The sequence below is a fragment of the Drosophila bipectinata genome, chromosome XL (genome assembly GCF_030179905.1).
Source record: "Drosophila bipectinata strain 14024-0381.07 chromosome XL, DbipHiC1v2, whole genome shotgun sequence".
NCBI lineage: Eukaryota > Metazoa > Arthropoda > Insecta > Diptera > Drosophilidae > Drosophila > Drosophila bipectinata.
Genome location: NC_091734.1, coordinates 12,877,695 through 12,895,300, shown reverse-complemented (window position 1 = coordinate 12,895,300; position 17,606 = coordinate 12,877,695). Strand labels below are relative to the sequence as shown.

Below are 17,606 nucleotides of genomic sequence, written 5' to 3'. Positions count from 1 at the left end.
GGGGTTTTTGCGATTCAAAAAGTCATTTTCCTGCAGCTGGCTGGAAGTATGCAATGGCACCAAAGTAATCGCATTTGGTACACTGAGAGAAAACATATGCTTCTAGCTTTTGATGATGGTTGTTGGCGAATATTAGTAGGAATCATTTAAGATATTTCTTTTGAGGATTGAATGCAAATTGGCTGGGGTATGGTGTCTAGGAGGGAAACACAACAATTTTGTTGAATTTTGATAGGGGGTCCTGGAGGAAATTTTAAAAAATAGTTTAACATAAAGTTTAAATCCTGTTTTAATAAAGATCGATGGAGAATTGATCTAGAAATCGTTTGGGGTATTCAGCTTGAGAAACAGATGGATATTGGCCGAGATATGGCCTTCGGAAGTCTATATTTTGGAAATTCACGATTTTCCCCATTTTCGCAGGGGGTACATCAGAAAAATTTGAAAAAATCGGATCGAAAATTGTATTTCTAGGTTTTGATGCAGATCGATGGAGAATCGATCCAGAAATCGATAAAGGTATTCCTCTTGAGAATCGGATGGATATTGACCGAGATATGGCCTTCCCAATTTTATACAAAAAAAGTAAATAAAGTATTTTGTTTCCTATTTTTGTGTACATAATAATAGAAATATCTTAAATAAATGTTTAAAATTAAAGCACTTTTGTTTAAATTTTTTTCTTGTGTGGATTTTCCTGGTGGTAACACGAATTGGCCGCCAACTAACCGCTAGACAATTGATTTATTATCGCCGTCACGTCATTTGTCTGGATAACGTACATACATATATATTGGTGACACGCCCTATTCCGGCACTATTACGGCTCTACGTAAATACTTGCGTAAATAGGATTATCGGGGGACAGTTAACACGTTTTTGGGCCGATGGGAAAGCATTTGCAGATCAACGATGGGAAGTTATACGGCCTGTGACCCACCCAAGTGTTAAGTGCCCTCCCAAATATTTGCGATTCTGTAAAATAAAAAAACTGTGTAATAAACCAAAATCAATGCAATGCACTATAGATACATGTATAAATACATAAATATATTTTTCGCCGGACATGAGCTCTTCCGGGTCTTTAGCATTTTCATTATAAAACGCCACTATGTGGCAAAAACAAAAAGCCGTTTTGCGTTTGTTATCGTTCGTTTGTCATTCGAGCGGCGTCTATTATCGGTGTTTCTCTTTCGTGATAATGGCCCTGAACTTCAGCGATATTATTTAAATTCAGTCGATTAATACCGCTAGTCCAGAGTCCGCGTCATTGCGAATTTGCCTCAGATCCTTGGCCGAGTTTCTGACAGAGTTATCAGAACACCAAAGACCGACTACACAAGGCACGAGACTTTGGCGAGACTGATTAATGCTATTGGCCTGGATTCCTTAATGGGGTTTTTCTTTGTCCATGGTAGTTCCAGTCCTAGTAAATATTTATAGATATTGATTCAAGTTTGCATGGAAACCTTTAAGAAGCTGCGGAAAAGTTTCGATTTATTAATATAAAAAGTACCCCTCGTTAATTGTTGAATAATTTATTCAAAGAAAGTACATTGTAGGGTTTATTACAATTTGTGTCAGAATGTATTCATAGAGGGGCAATTTTTAAAACATCTTTCGAAAATTTTTTTATAGCCCATAAATTCATTTAGCAAAGAAACTATAAGTTTGATAAACATGTTAAATGGGATAGAACGCAAAAAAAAAAAAGATCACATTGATTATAAAGGGTATAAAGTTAATGGCTATAAAGTTGGTGTTAGATAACAAACAACGACAAGATACTTTACATTGTAATTGTAATTGTAATAAGATAATTGTAACATAATATCAGTTTAATAAATAAGCTTGGAAAATAACTACAATATTAGGCTTAACGGACATATTCAGAAACTACAATTATAATAATTGTCAGGTAGCTAGGAATATTGAGTGGTTGAGGTAGGAAAGTTTCAACAATGTCTAATAATAACTCAATGAGCTTTACTGTTTAGAAAGTGAGTTATAAGTGCAGCAGATCTTCGAGTTACAAATTATCGGCATCTTGGGATGAGGTCTTACACATGGTCGAAAATTTCTCATAAAAGAGACAAGATGCGTAAATTGGTAACACAAATAGCTTTACGACTCAAAATGAAGCTCCATTCATTGACCATTATTGACATCTTTTAGGGCTATTTAACTAAAACAGCAGATCATTTAGCATAAAATGACAAAGTAACACAAATACAATGCTTGAATGAAGTTTCATTCATTATTTATGCCGGCAGTTTCTTTGTAGCATTATAAACTCATTAAAAAATATTTTCGGAGTAAGAAGTTTTTTTTATCAATTAGTTATAAAAAAAAGGAAATATAACAAGATATAATGCTTATATATAATGCTTAAAAATAATGCTTATATTTCTTTTGTTAATTTTATATTTTTTATTATAGAAATCGACATAGTATGCAGCAAAATGAACCTTGAGAACCTTGTTAAATAAATAAAAAAAATTGTATACAAAATGCATTTGTAAAATGCCTACATATATAAACAATAATGCTTACATTTTATTAAAAATAAAATAATTTAAATATTGGCGCTACATTTACAGTCTGACAATCTGTTAACTTTAACAGAGAAAGTTTTTGAGCCCAACAGCTGTTGTGTTAAATTTGAGCAGTGTTAACAGCTGTTACTAGCAGTGTGACCACATAGTGAATTCTAAAACCATATGATAGTGTGTACCCACCTAAAAATCAAGTACACATTTTCCTTTTTTCATAGGCAGCCATACTTACCAGAAAATTAGAGAAAAACACACGAAGAAAATAGGCTTCTTGTTTTAATTAAACCAAGCTTAGCCACTAGTTCTCAGCGCCAGTGTTAACTTCAAGCGCCTTCAATTGAAGTTACCCCAATTGCGCGATTTAAGCAATGTAAGTGATCCCATTGGATGCAGCTGATTAGGCCCTTGGTTGTGACGACATTGGTGGCCTCAATAGTTTGGAAAAACTCGCAAGTGAAAACTTGGAGTGGGTTGTACACCAGTTTCTCAACCTTTTACACGTGGCCTTCAGGTCGAGCTCTGAAGAGTTCAAGTTATCAATCAAAGTTCCAAAGTTTTTTTGATGGACTGCGGAGTCACCATCATTGCACTCCGCCATCACCCCTCCCCGCCCACTCATCTGAGTGATCTTATATAAAAATTTAATTGGCATCTGACTCGCCAAATGATTAAACAAACAAAGCAATACTAATGAATCGCACTGGTACACACAAGCACAAAACTGTAACCGACCGATTCACTGGGATACAAAGGTTACTTGGCACGACGGCGATTGGATTGGTTCCAGGCGGACACCAATAAACAAGTATAAATATCAAATTTCTCGATTGTGGCAAGCTGGCGACGCCACAAACAACGTTTCCCCCTTTTCCGAGCAACCAAATTCAAGCGTTTCCAACTGATTAGTTCTCATTTATATTTCAGAACTTTCTTGTTTGAAGGCTAAAAGAAAGTACGGGCCTCATGGATTCGGAATCGACTCTTCTCGAGCGACACAGCTCCACGAACGATCTGAACGATGCTGAAGTGGAAGTCAAAACCACCGCTAGCACCAAGTTTGGCATGGACGCTTCGGGTCACGCTACTGCCGACGCTGTGACCACCACCACCGCCACTCTGCGCGGAACCAACAAGATCGGCAGCGGCAGCGACGAGGTAGAGGAGGACATCTTCGAAGAAGTTAAGATGATTCTTCGCAAGCGCCGAGGCTGGGGGCCGGAGGATTCCCTCAGCGCCAACGACTTGGGCCTGCTCGAGTACGACGACGAACTGGGAGAAGAGGATGATGCCGGATGCCCGCTACCCTCGACCCCCGAGGACACTCAGCTTATTGAGGCGGAGGTAAGCATTCCATTTTCTGTCTGTTTTCCACAAAGACAAAAACGAAAAAAACAATTGCGCACCCATGTGCGAAAGCCCTTATCGCTGACCCACCAACGTGTGGTTATCAGCACTTGTTAGTCGCACTTCTCTGACTGCGCCCTGCAGTCATTTGAATGTCGTGTTCGTCCATGGTTTAATGGCTAATTACAAAAGGTGCCAATGTGCAGAAAGGGCCTTTTCTTTTGCAAGAAACTGTACCTTACAAAAATTGACTTTGACTCAGGATAGGCATTTAACTATCGTAGAGAGCGTCTCGTAGTCAATTAATCTTTAAAAGTTACTCCTTTACATCCCAAAATGGTTATCCAAAACTCAAGTTCCAAAATCTAAATTTTCAATAAGCTTAACAGCAGGGCCGTAGCTAGAGCCTCGGGGGCCCTGGGGCAACAAGTAAATGTGGGGCCCCCTATACGGAAGTCTTTTGCCCCGGCGGGGCCCCTTCCCTTCGGGGGCCCTGGGGCACCGCCCCACCTGCCCCATGCTAGCTACGGCCCTGCTTAACAGCTTTGTTGATTGAAAGCTAGGGAAGTCTCACTGACTATTTTTTTCATCGATGTTTTCTGTTTTATTTAAATGTACCTGCCGTTTTATAAAGTCTGTATATTCTTAGGAGTTTACCTTTGAAATTTGCCTGCGACTTTATCGCATTCATTCGTCTGGCAATACTTATAAAATGTAATTGGTTCTTTAAAGCAATCGTCTGCAATCAGAAAGCCTTATCAGACTTGGCCAACTGTTATTTATGAGGTGCCTAATGTAATTCCTCTATACAAAGTTTAAACTTGGCCAATCAGTGTCGAAAGCGTCAGCCTGAAAGGTCAAGACCGGATTAAAAGCCAAACTCAGCTCACGGCATCTGACAAGGAATATACATAGGCACTCTACGTCAGATGCGGTGGCTGATAACGAGCCGGAGAGAGAGACAGTTTCGGGACAGCTTATCTTATCATTCGCTTTTGCTGTTTTCTTGTTCCGCCAAGACCGTCTAAACAATTTGATTCAACTGAGTAGGCAACTGTCAGAAGCCTCAAAGTCCGGACGCTTGTTGCTTCGCACACTTAGTTTTAGTTTAGTACTAGGGTTGTTGATAATATATCGAAATATCAATATATCGATATTTTTTGGGAAAAATAATATATTTATATCGTAATATTTTTTTCCCCCAAATATCGAGTGTGCGATAGTTTTTTTTGATATTATCTGATATTTCTGCGTTGGTCACTCTTTGATCAAATTGAAAAAAGTGAAGATCGGCGGTGTGAGAAAAATGGACATAAAGCTAATAAAAAAGAATTATAGTGAAATAAAAAACGGAACAGCAAAGTGTAATTTGTGCAATAAAATGGTAAAAACAAGTGGAAACACCACAAATTTGACGTCACATGTTAAAAATAAACATAACGAATTTTTTTTAAAGTGTCAGCAAAAAAAGGTTTGTACATATTAATAAATTTATATATAAAATAGCGTTTTCTTTTCAGTGTTTTTGTGTGTGTGAAAAGAAATTCGCAGTATAATTGTGCACATATGTAAATGTATTTGTGTGGGCACCGCTAATATATATATTTATGTGTACAACATGACGCCGAAATTTGGCGCCATTTTACCGCGAAGGTGTAGATTTTATTTCGTGTGTGTGAAAAAAAATGTAGATTTCGCAGTAAAATGTCGCAAAATTTCACACACACGAAATAAAATCTACACTACACTGTAAAATAAAATTTACACTTGAATCAAATAAAATATTGGTGAAATCATCTTTTCTTGATCCAAGATTTAAAAAAATGTACATATCACCCATCGGGGTACAGGAGGCAACAAATGATTTGTTGAACGAAATTTCTACCTTTTCAAAGGAAACCCCGGTATGTCAAATTTTAGAGTTCGTAATCATGTATATAATTTAATAGTAATACTTACATTTACATTAATAATAATAATAACTCAACGTAATTAATTCATTAATAATTTATTTATTATTCCGAAGCAAAAATAAAGTATATATTAATTTCCTTTAAATTATTACAGATTTCTGATGACAATGCAGAGGAACAGTGTGTCGATTTTATGGAGGCCCACAATAGGTCAATTTTAAAGGGCCTTTCCTTGCAAAACTCTGATCACAGCGAGCTAAAATTATATCTCAGTTTGCCCCAAACATCATGGGAAAGTAATCCCCTAACATTTTGGAATGCACACAAGGTGGCTATGCCAGGATTATATCAACTCGCCCGGAAATACCTAATTACACCTGGGAGTTCAGTGCCTTCGGAGAGACTGGCTTCGGCTATAAAATGCGTCGTTTGTGATTCAAGGAGTCGAATGACTGATAATCACATAACGCAACGGGTATTTTTAAAGTCTATTAATGCCAAATATTGGCACTAACTTTATACAAGACCAAGACTGTATAATGGAATACAATCTCCTTATTTTTTTATTATATAAGAACTTTGAATTTAATTTAAGATAAATTTTATGTTATTTTTATGAATAGAACTCGAATCTCAGGCAAAGACTATAATGAAATAGAATATTATTTTTCTTTATGTTATATTTTTCTTTATGTTATATTTTTCTTTATGATTTTCAAATGTTATGTTTATGGATTTAAAAAACTAAAGATGAGAAAAACTAAACAGCAATAATAATTTCTGTGTTTTATTTCTATTATTTTATATTCTAAAAAACTTTTTAGGAAACTAAAAAAAATATCAAAAACATCGATATATCGATTTTTTGTAGCGATATATATTTATATCATTTTGATATTTTTTTAAAACAGAAAATATTATCGATACGATAATTTTAAAAAATTCGACATCCCTAGATTTGCTCCACCATCGGATATGCGAACGAGTGTGCCCAGTTGGGGTGCGTACGGTATGGACAGCTCATTTTGGCCAACGCCTGACCTACACGGTCACACTGTAAAATCGATGTAAGAATTAGGTAAGTTATTTACATGTGTAAAAACGGTATGTAATATTTTTATTTCAAAATTAATTTAACGCTTTGTTAAAAATTAAATGATTACTTAGTTTATTTTAAAATTAGTAAAAATTTTAAATATTAAAAATTTGAATGATAAAAGCCTATGTTTATGGTACATCCATATGTTCTATTATTTTAAGTTCTAAGCTTTTTTTTTAAATCTTATTCGCATTTTAAAAATACAACTTAATTACTTGACTTTTAATTCATTTGGCAATTGTTAAAATAACTCTTAAGGAAGCATTTAAATTGTTGAATAAAAAATATTAAGCCGGTTAAGTTTCATTTCCAAGGTCAAGAGCAATTGCTTTTAATTTTCATTGCTGAGACACACATAAAAATGCTTTTCGTTTTTTATTTGGTTTTTTTTTTCGCTTTTTTTATGGAAATGTGAAAAAATGGCGCTTGTGTGTGGATTTTGGTGGCTTATTAAGTTTACAGCTGCATTAAAAACCAACTGTCAAATAGTACAGTGGAGCTTCAATAAGCCAAGTAACTATGAAATATATTTTATTGATATTTTTTAGGATTTCTCATTAAAGTTTTTAGTTTTTTTACACGAGAAGTTATGTCATAAGAAAACCATGTAATATTCATTTGGCTTACATGGCGTATGATTGATTTTTGTGATCCCGCCAACCAGAAGCTTCACTGTAAACTTGTATGTTATATGGTAATGCAATCTGCTGCTAACGCAAATACAGGTTAAACATTTTTATATATATTTGTTATGGTTATTTTTTTTGTTTGTTTTATTTATTTTTTATTTTGTAGCTGTATTTTTTTTTTATTTTTCTGTTCTGCGCTGCTTTTGCTGTTCCGTCTTTATTTTTTTTTTTGGTTCGTGACTGCTTCTTTTTGGTTTTTGTTTTTTGACAGTTTTTTTTGTTTTAATTCATGCTGTTGTAAATAGTTTAAGTTGCGAAACACGTACGAAGCGATTCGACCAGCCGGCGGCATAACAAGTGGAGCGCGACTCGCCATCGGACTGTGGTTAGCAGCGGATGGTGTGGGCCTTGCCTTGCCTTGCCGAAAATTGTTTGCCAATGTCGCGGTAAAGCTAAAGCCAACCCATATAGTAAACCAAGATCGAAGACATATGTACATGTCCAACAACAGCAACTGAAAAAAAAAGTTACCGCCAATGGCCGCCATGGCGGTCGCATGGAAAAAGCTTAAAGCCAGTAAGTTATGGCCGGAAAACCCGCACAGCACCCACGCAACACCACCAACAACAACAATAGTAAACACGCATGCACATATAGGTGTTTGACCTTTTGACACAGAAAAGTCAACACATTGAATTGCACAACAATACCAACACGAGCTGAGGTGTTAATTTTATTTAAAAAAAAAAGATAGAAAGAGGTTTTAAAAATGAAAAAAAAAATATTTAATGCACCTGAGAAAGCATTTTCTAAAGCTTCTTAACCTGTCAGCTGTGTAAACTAGTTGTTTATATAATAAGAGACAATAAAAACAAGAAATAAAATCCATAAAAATTTTCAAGATTCAAAAAATATTTTGTTTTAGGGGCTTACTTAAGTGCTCACTATGAGAATCGAGGAGGAGGGCGCTATTTTTTAAATTATTTATATTATTTTGTTTTGTTTATAATTTTTTTATTATTAACATTTTAGGCAAATAAACAACAGGACATGTCTATAAGGATAAGAGAGTTGATCCTGATCAGGGATTCACTTAATTATCTTATAAGTTGGCAAGGTGAGAAGCTTATTTAAGAAGTAAATTTTAAATATTGAAAAAAATATTATATATGTTTTAGAGAGCTACTTCTATAGCTTTATTTACCGTTAAACTGTATAAGCTACTTGTTTTTACAACAATAAACAACAAAAACAAAAAGGAAAAGTCATAAAATTAATAAAGACTTAATTTTTTTTTTGCTTTTTAGGCTTACTTAAGTGCTCCCTATGAGAATCGAGGAGGAGGGCGCTATTTTTAAAATTAATAAATTATTTTATTTTAGTTATTATTTTTTTTGCATAAACATTTTAGCCAAAAAAACCACAGGACATGTCTATAAGGATAAGAGAGTTGATCCTGATCAAGGATTTACTAAATTATCTTATATGTTGGCAAGGTAACAAGCTCATTTAAGAAGAATATTTTAAATATTCAATAAAATATTTAATATGTTTTAGAGAGCCACTTCTAGGGCTTTATTTACCGTTAAACTGTATAAGCTCTTAGTTTTTACAACAATAAACAACAAAAACAAAAAAGAAAAGTCATAAAATTAAAAAAGACTTAATTTTTTTTTCGGCTTTTTAGGCCTACTTAAGTGCTTCCTATGAGAATCGAGGAGGAGGGCGCTTTTTTAAAAAAATATTAATTTTATTTTATTTTAATTATTATTTTTTATTCATTAGAATTTTGGACAAAAAAACCACAGGACATGTCTATAAGGATAAGGGAGGTGATTCTAATCATGGTTTTAAGTGGTTATCTTTTAAGTTTCAAAAGTTGTGGCAATTTTTGTTTCAAGTTCTTTAAATATTTGTCCATAAATGTAATGCTTCAAAATAATGCAGCATTCCATTTGAAATTAACGAATTTGCTAAAAAAAAAATGCATCTTACATAAAAGCCAAACTCTGATCGCACAAAGTGCAAAAAAAACACAAAAACTTTGCAAGTCAGCTGGGATGGGTGATGGGAGCTGGGAGCTGGAAGCGGGTTGTGGTTGTCCCTCCCCCCATGGCCCCCTCGATCTTGGCTTTATTCAGGTAATAACTTGGTTATTTGCGATGCCAACAGCAGAGCCAGACTGCGGCAGAGGCAGCGGCCGAGGCCGAGGCAGAGGCAGAGGCAGAGGCGGTGGCAGAGCCAAAAAGCCAAAAACCCAAAGCCAAAACCAAGACCGGGCTCCAGCCCCAATCAGTTGCAATCGCGGTTAAGTCTCGCATAGACGCGTTTCACTCCAAATCCGGCCAAGTTCTAGTGGGTCTTCATTTTTACAACCAACTTTAGTTTTTTTTTTATTACCAAGAGATGCTAAAAAGTTAACTGATAAATTCAAGTTTAGGTCGTGAATAAAGATTTTAATTATTTGTGATGAAGGTTTTCTATTTTTTTGTGTGATTAAGATAAAATATTAAAATTAATATTTAAATAACACAAAATATGAATCAAATATGGATACAACTTTAAAGGGAAGACTTTGCAATGAAACCTTTATAATAATGACTCCATTTTAGGACCTTTTTTGCTAGAATGGGATATATCTCTTTTAAGATCTTAAACAATAAAAGTCTTAAAAGTTAGAAATCTACAAGATACTCTAAAACCTAAACCCACTTTCTCTCGTTCAGCAAAATGGTGCACAAAAACGAGGACCAACTGCTGGCGGATCGGATGCTGGAGCTGCGGGAATGGATTAAGTCGCATCCACAGCTGCCACAGAATATATGTGAGTGGACCAACTGGAAATTGGGTCAATGGCCTGGATGGCCTCTTGGCCAAGTTGCATAATCCAACACATACCCCACCGTCTCTTCCCCCACTTTTTTTTCTGATTTTCCGACTCCCCTTTTGTAGCCAGTCTTCTGCTGCGACGCTTTCTGCATTCCACAAGGGGCGATGTCAGCCACGCCCAGCGCCTCCTGGAACTCAACTACGGTCTGAGGAATAAACACAGTAATATCTTTATAGATCGAGATCCCCTAGATGCCAGTTCCCAGCAGCTTCTTAAAGTGGCGTAAGTAGGAGTTCCACTACGAGGTGGGGGATTCATTGATTGGATTTTAAACTATAATTTCTTTTGTAAGATTTCCAAATGCATATGGTAATCAAAAATACAAAATATCAGGTTGGGTTTATGTGCATTAATTTGCACTAACATTGAATGATAATTTACGATGTGATTTGGCAACTTTGTGATTTTTTCGCAGTGTCTGCACTTAGGGTGATGCAGTGTCATTTGGGCAACCGGTTTTTTTTTTTTTTGGGATCCCGACTTTTGTATATTTATTAACCCACCTCTCGGTCTACCACAGAGATCTGGTGCCGTTGCCCGGACTGACCCCGGAGAACAACAAGTTGCTATTTTACCGCCTGATTGACTTTGACGCCGACAAGGTAATATAGTAGTAGTATCGGAGTTATATGAAGTTGTAACCAAAATATATATGTTTTTTTTATAGTTTAATTTTACGGCTGGAATCAAGGTCTTCTTCATGGTGGCCGATTGCCGGTTCGCCACCGAGGACGAGGAGAAGCTGTCGGACGGTGAGATACCCATTTTCGACATGGCTGGTTATACCCTACGACATCTGACCAAGACCGCCCTGGGCGCTCTCCGTGTCTACATGAAGTTCGTCCAGGAGGCACATCCCGTTCGGCTCAAGGAGATCCATGTCCTCAACTGCCCCTCGTTTCTGGACAAGGTCCTCACCGTGGTGAAGCCCTTTATTAAGGGTGAGGTCTTCAAGCTAATACACTTCCATCTGCCCAATGCCGAGACTCCGTTCCAGCACTTTCCGCGCTCCATGCTGCCGGAGGAGTACGGCGGAGAGGCCGGAAAGATGTCGGATCTGAAGCAGGAGTGGATGCAGCTACTTAAGGAGCAAAGGTGGGTGCTGGGATTCTAATTTGTTAATTGGATTTAGTAAAGATGGTTTAACTCTCTAGGGATTACCTGATGGATGCCAAAAATTGGCAGCTAAACAAGGCCAAAAAGGGCGGCAACAGGCACAAGGTCGACACCGATGTGGCTCAAAGCCTTCGTACCTTGGAGATTGATTAGTTTTTAAAGGATTTTTTATAAATATGTATTGTTATTGCTTTTTAATTCTTGTATTTCCCAGCTGGGCTTGGGCTTTTGTAAGTAAATATTTTATTTTTTAAATATACATATATTTTATTATAATTTTGGGATGTTTTTTTATTGAGAGGTTTAGGGGGAATATAGGGGAATCCTTTCAGAAGTACTAGGTATCATATAGTCTACAGATAACCTCTTCAAACTTTATCAACATAATTTTTATGTTAATTCGTGTCTTTTTGTAGTGTAGTTTATGTAGGTTACCCCCTTTTTTTGTAGTTTCTTCAGCTCAGTTTTTTAAGTAGGTGTGACAGGTGTGGTTGGTGGAAAGTGGAGCAACAAAAACCGGACGGAATTAAGAGCAAAACGAAATCCGTAATGGAAGCAGACCCATCGAGGACCCCTTGAAGTACCACAATGTGTGTGTGGGTATTGACACATCCGTTCGGTTGGCCAAGTTGGCCGACCTGGCTCGTCCTCATTCCCAGACTTGGACCCGTACCCCTTACCCAGTTCGGAGTCCATTATTCACAGCCAGCTATCCGTAATCCATGTGCCTATCCCTCCCCCCAATACACCACAATCTGCATTTCGCAAACGCCCAATGACACTTTACACACATTGGTACATCGAGAACGTCATCGCCAGACAGGCCATGTCCAACGTACAATTACCGATCCATTCCAACCACCGAATACCACCCAAGCCAAGCCATCCAAGCCATCCAATCCACCCAACTGTCCATTTATCCAATGTGCAGTAACCACATCAACATTGCACATGGAGGAGATTCATAAACCGTGTGGCTGACACATTAAAGTGTGTATGGCCCTGCAAAAAAAATACTTTTGCATACATTCGGATTATTACATCATACACTTGAAAAAAATATTAAGAAAAAAAAATCGAAAAGAAAAACTGAATTTTTATAGCCACAAGATTACCATAAACTTTGTGGTTTTCCAAAAGAATGATTTGGCAGAAAGGTTACGAAAGTCATTAAGCCTTCTTTTTAATTTCTTACTTCTTAAAAATATTAATTTAAGTGTAAATTAATTTAGATCTTTTTTTATGCAGATTTTAGATAGTTTTGACTAGAAACTATGCTCAGCCCCCAAAATACAATAATCATTTAATGATTCAGCATAAAGTTCATTCGGCCTTTCGGAAATTTTTCATTAAATCTTAATTAAGACAATAAAACATAATTAAATTTTGTTGTGAAATCATTTTTGCATTTATTTCTTTTTTTTTTTTATTATTGAAACATCAATTCATATTTCTTATTGGGGCTTCATGCCACCATTTAACGCCACTTAATGCTGCAACTCAGCCATCCGATGGATGCGTGGAGTTCCATTAAGGGATTCCTTTTGGGTGGTGCTTGGAAGGTTGGACTTGGGTGGGTGTGTGGGTGGTTCTGGTTACGTTTTTATCCCAAACCAGACGTGCTGTGCATCCGATTGCATGTATGGTAATTAAATTATGTGGCAGCTCTGCTTTTGGCCAGAAAAGGGAGAAGTGTCAGTGGAAGTGGGTCGCATGGGTACGATGGTTGGCATCCAATAATTTTAAGCGGGGGTGGGAAGACTTTAATAAATTTTAAGACTTAAAACTTGGGTTTACCTTTATTTATTTTATTTATTTATTTTTGATTTTCTTTATTTTAATATTTAGTTTAAATTTCTAGAAGGTTTTCCATGGCCAGTGTCCACTCCTTTAATTCCATAATAGAGCTCAATGGTAAATCCTTGGCTTAAATGGCCCTAAGACCGCAATTATCTCTCCCTCTCTTTCCGTAAATTATATATATTTTCAATTTAGAGTCAGCAGAAAAAAGAGCAAAAAAAAGGAATGCATTTTTCCCCAAATTGATCAATTTTACATTTTGTCATAACAGCCGCAGTCCTTGGGGGCACCTACAAGTACATATGCATGTGTATGTACGTATGTAAGTGTGGGTGTGTGTTGGTCAGAAGGGGTTTAGGTTTAGGGTTTAGGTCTTATTGAGGGCGTGATGACCCCATTAACATGCCTAAGCCAAAATGCTTACAATGCACTCTTCAAAACTATGGCCCCATCTTGTTGTTTTTCTCCCAAAGAATTCCCCCACAGTCTTCTGTTTTTCTTGTCTGTGTGTCTGTGTGTGTGTGTGTGACTCTCTTCCTCCCAGGCAACACTTCCTTGCCAGCCGGAAGAGTGGCGAGAGAGGAAGAGTAGGAGAGAAAGCAAGAGAGAGGCAAAGGCAATAAACGAAATGTGCAGTCAACAATAATCCAAGAACCGTTTTCTGTGCTTTTGTATGAGACTACAGTGGGGTCTCATTAAAAGGTACAAGCTATTTATCAAAATAAAATAAATATTAAATATTAAAATAATATACTTTTACTATTTTAAGTTATCTGTTTTTTTATTTTTATAACTTTTATCTTTTAAATTTAAATAACCAATAACTACTGTACTTCCTCATGTGTGTGTGTGTGGTCCACCATGTTGTGGGTCGCAACACCCTCACACAATTACATAATCGATGTGAGCACTTATATTTGTATCCATGGCTGTGGCTTATAACTGTAGTTGTGACAATAGTTGTAGTTGTAGTTGTAGTTGAGCCACTCAGTTGAGTGACTGATAAGTTCAGTTGGAGTTCGCTTGGCGCCGAGAACGGTTTAATTTTGAACGCGCCCCATCGAATATTTGTACCTCATAGTACGGCTAACTCTCGTCTAGTTTAGCGGGAAATATTCAAACAAACTATTTCCCAAAAATAGAAAACTATTTAACTATTTCGAAAACTGATTTTTTTTAAGTGCTTTGCAACGCATTTCAACGAATTTCCAAAAAGTATGCTATGAATTTTTTAGCAACCGTCTGTTGCTTGTGCGAAAATCCTTTTCGTTAATCCTTGTAGAGGTGTGTTTGTGTATTATTGTTGTTGTTGTTTTTGCTCTTCAATTATGTAAGGTAGTATTTATGGGTGCAAAGTCTGTTGTGTGTTACTAAGCGACTGCCACACAAATCAATGGGGAAATGCGATGAGCAAAAATTATAGGATTGGGTTGTAGGATTTCAAAGGTCTAACAACAGGCTTGGGCTAATGCAAAAGTTTCAATTTTATTTCAGCTAGCACACTATTGATTAACTAACTTAATACCTTAATAGCCATTCACTAACTAACGACCTTAGGGCATAACCCCAATGCTCTCAGTACCGTTCTGTGCATGTGTGCCACTATTTAACACCTAGAACCTGCCGCCAATCGGCACGCTTTCATACAATTACACCTACACCGGAGAAAATAAAAACAACAAAAACGAAAAAAAAAGAAAAACCCAAAATGGGGAGTGGAACTACCCCAATAGGGAAAACAAGAACCCTATTAGTCATGGCACTTTTGTTTTGTCGTACCTCTCCCTGAGTTCTGCTTTCTCCTGTCTACTTTCTCCGACCGGGCGTTGTTATTTTAGGCTAATTCCTTACCGTCGGGTTCAGATTCTCGGTTCTTTGGCACTATTTCCTTTTAGGGGTTTTTGCGATTCAAAAAGTCATTTTCCTGCAGCTGGCTGGAAGTATGCAATGGCACCAAAGTAATCGCATTTGGTACACTGAGAGAAAACATATGCTTCTAGCTTTTGATGATGGTTGTTGGCGAATATTAGTAGGAATCATTTAAGATATTTCTTTTGAGGATTGAATGCAAATTGGCTGGGGTATGGTGTCTAGGAGGGAAACACAACAATTTTGTTGAATTTTGATAGGGGGTCCTGGAGGAAATTTTAAAAAATAGTTTAACATAAAGTTTAAATCCTGTTTTAATAAAGATCGATGGAGAATTGATCTAGAAATCGTTTGGGGTATTCAGCTTGAGAAACAGATGGATATTGGCCGAGATATGGCCTTCGGAAGTCTATATTTTGGAAATTCACGATTTTCCCCATTTTCGCAGGGGGTACATCAGAAAAATTTGAAAAAATCGGATCGAAAATTGTATTTCTAGGTTTTGATGCAGATCGATGGAGAATCGATCCAGAAATCGATAAAGGTATTCCTCTTGAGAATCGGATGGATATTGACCGAGATATGGCCTTCCCAAGGTCGATATCTTGGAGTTTCACGATTTTCCCCATTTTCGCAGGGGGTCATCAGAAAAATTAAAGAAAAATCGGATCGAAAATTTTATTTCTAGGTTTTGATGCAGATTGGTGGAGAATCCTTCCAGAAATCGTTTAAGGTATTCCGCTTGAGAATCGGATGGATATTGACCGAGATATGGCCTTCGGAAGTCGATATTTTGGAAATTCACGATTTTACCCATTTTCGCAAGGATCAGAAAAATTTGAAAAAATCGGATCGAAAATTTTATTTCTAGGTTTTGATGCAGATTGGTGGAGAATCCTTCCAGAAATCGTTTAAGGTAATCCGCTTGAGAATCGGATGGATATTGACCGAGATATGGCCTTCGGAAGTCGATATTTTGGAGTTTCACGATTTTCCCCATTTTCGCAAGGATCAGAAAAATTTGAAAAAATCGGATCGAAAATTTTATTTCTAGGTTTTGATGCAGATTGGTGGAGAATCCTTCCAGAAATCGTTTAAGGTATTCCTCTTAAGAATCGGATGGATATTGACCGAGATATGGCCTTCGGAAGTCGATATTTTGGAGTTTCACAATTTTCCCCATTTTCGCAAGGGGTCCATCAGAAAAATTTGAAAAAATCGGATCGAAAATTTTATTTCTAGGTTTTGATGCAGATTGGTGGAGAATCGATCCAGAAATCGTTTAAGGTAATCCGCTTGAGAATCGGATGGATATTGACCGAGATATGGCCTTCGGAAGTCGATATTTTGGAGTTTCACAATTTTCCCCATTTTCGCAAGGGGTCCATCAGAAAAATTTGAAAAAATCGGATCGAAAATTTTATTTCTAGGTTTTGATGCAGATTGGTGGAGAATCCTTCCAGAAATCGTTTAAGGTATTCCTCTTAAGAATCGGATGGATATTGACCGAGATATGGCCTTCGGAAGTCGATATTTTGGAGTTTCACGATTTTCCCCATTTTCGCAGGGGGTCCATCAAAAAAATTTGAAAAAATCGGATCGAAAATTTTATTTCTAGGCTTTGATGCAGATTGGTGGAGAATCGATCCAGAAATCGTTTAAGGTAATCCGCTTGAGAATCGGATGGATATTGACCGAGATATGGCCTTCGGAAGTCGATATTTTGGAGTTTCACAATTTTCCCCATTTTCGCAAGGGGTCCATCAGAAAAATTTGAAAAAATCGGATCGAAAATTTTATTTCTAGGTTTTGATGCAGATTGGTGGAGAATCCTTCCAGAAATCGTTTAAGGTATTCCTCTTAAGAATCGGATGGATATTGACCGAGATATGGCCTTCGGAAGTCGATATTTTGGAGTTTCACGATTTTCCCCATTTTCGCAGGGGGTCCATCAAAAAAATTTGAAAAAATCGGATCGAAAATTTTATTTCTAGGCTTTGATGCAGATTGGTGGAGAATCGATCCAGAAATCGTTTAAGGTAATCCGCTTGAGAATCGGATGGATATTGACCGAGATATGGCCTTCGGAAGTCGATATTTTGGAGTTTCACAATTTTCCCCATTTTCGCAAGGGGTCCATCAGAAAAATTTGAAAAAATCGGATCGAAAATTTTATTTCTAGGTTTTGATGCAGATTGGTGGAGAATCCTTCCAGAAATCGTTTAAGGTATTCCTCTTAAGAATCGGATGGATATTGACCGAGATATGGCCTTCGGAAGTCGATATTTTGGAGTTTCACGATTTTCCCCATTTTCGCAGGGGGTCCATCAAAAAATTTGAAAAAATCGGATCGAAAATTTTATTTCTAGGCTTTGATGCAGATTGGTGGAG

General features: G+C 36.9%; 2 protein-coding genes and 1 long non-coding RNA gene across 6 annotated transcripts; 2 read left to right on the top strand and 1 right to left on the bottom strand.

Moving 5' to 3' along the window:
• Nucleotides 1–584: 584 nt before the first annotated feature.
• LOC138925937 (uncharacterized) lies at nucleotides 585–2,927 on the bottom strand. Its single transcript, XR_011442188.1, has 3 exons — nucleotides 2,788–2,927; nucleotides 1,033–1,479; nucleotides 585–975 (listed from the first exon to the last, which is right to left on the bottom strand). It is a non-coding gene; the product is annotated as an uncharacterized lncRNA (long non-coding RNA).
• Nucleotides 2,784–6,461, top strand: LOC122321029 (uncharacterized). Of its 2 annotated transcripts, none has more exons than XM_070277668.1 (3): nucleotides 2,784–2,925; nucleotides 3,480–3,896; nucleotides 5,967–6,457. In XM_070277668.1, exons 2-3 carry the CDS (start codon nucleotides 3,519–3,521, stop codon nucleotides 6,324–6,326), a joined length of 738 nt encoding a protein of 245 aa, XP_070133769.1. In that variant the 5' UTR covers nucleotides 2,784–2,925; nucleotides 3,480–3,518; the 3' UTR covers nucleotides 6,327–6,457. The 2 variants fall into 2 exon arrangements, with proteins under 2 accessions (XP_070133769.1, XP_070133772.1); XM_070277671.1 differs by lacking the exon at nucleotides 2,784–2,925 and adding an exon at nucleotides 3,226–3,360 and having other exon boundaries at nucleotides 5,967–6,461.
• Nucleotides 6,462–6,766: 305 nt separating this feature from the next.
• LOC108119695 (alpha-tocopherol transfer protein) lies at nucleotides 6,767–11,801 on the top strand. Of its 3 annotated transcripts, XM_070277666.1 has the most exons (7): nucleotides 6,849–6,890; nucleotides 8,573–8,657; nucleotides 10,267–10,364; nucleotides 10,493–10,652; nucleotides 10,951–11,032; nucleotides 11,098–11,525; nucleotides 11,585–11,801. In XM_070277666.1, exons 3-7 carry the CDS (start codon nucleotides 10,271–10,273, stop codon nucleotides 11,697–11,699), a joined length of 879 nt encoding a protein of 292 aa, XP_070133767.1. In that variant the 5' UTR covers nucleotides 6,849–6,890; nucleotides 8,573–8,657; nucleotides 10,267–10,270; the 3' UTR covers nucleotides 11,700–11,801. The 3 variants fall into 3 exon arrangements, with proteins under 3 accessions (XP_070133768.1, XP_070133767.1, XP_017088477.2); XM_070277667.1 differs by lacking the exon at nucleotides 8,573–8,657 and having other exon boundaries at nucleotides 6,767–6,890; XM_017232988.3 differs by lacking the exons at nucleotides 6,849–6,890; nucleotides 8,573–8,657 and adding an exon at nucleotides 9,799–9,895.
• The last annotated feature ends 5,805 nt before the right edge of the window (nucleotides 11,802–17,606 follow it).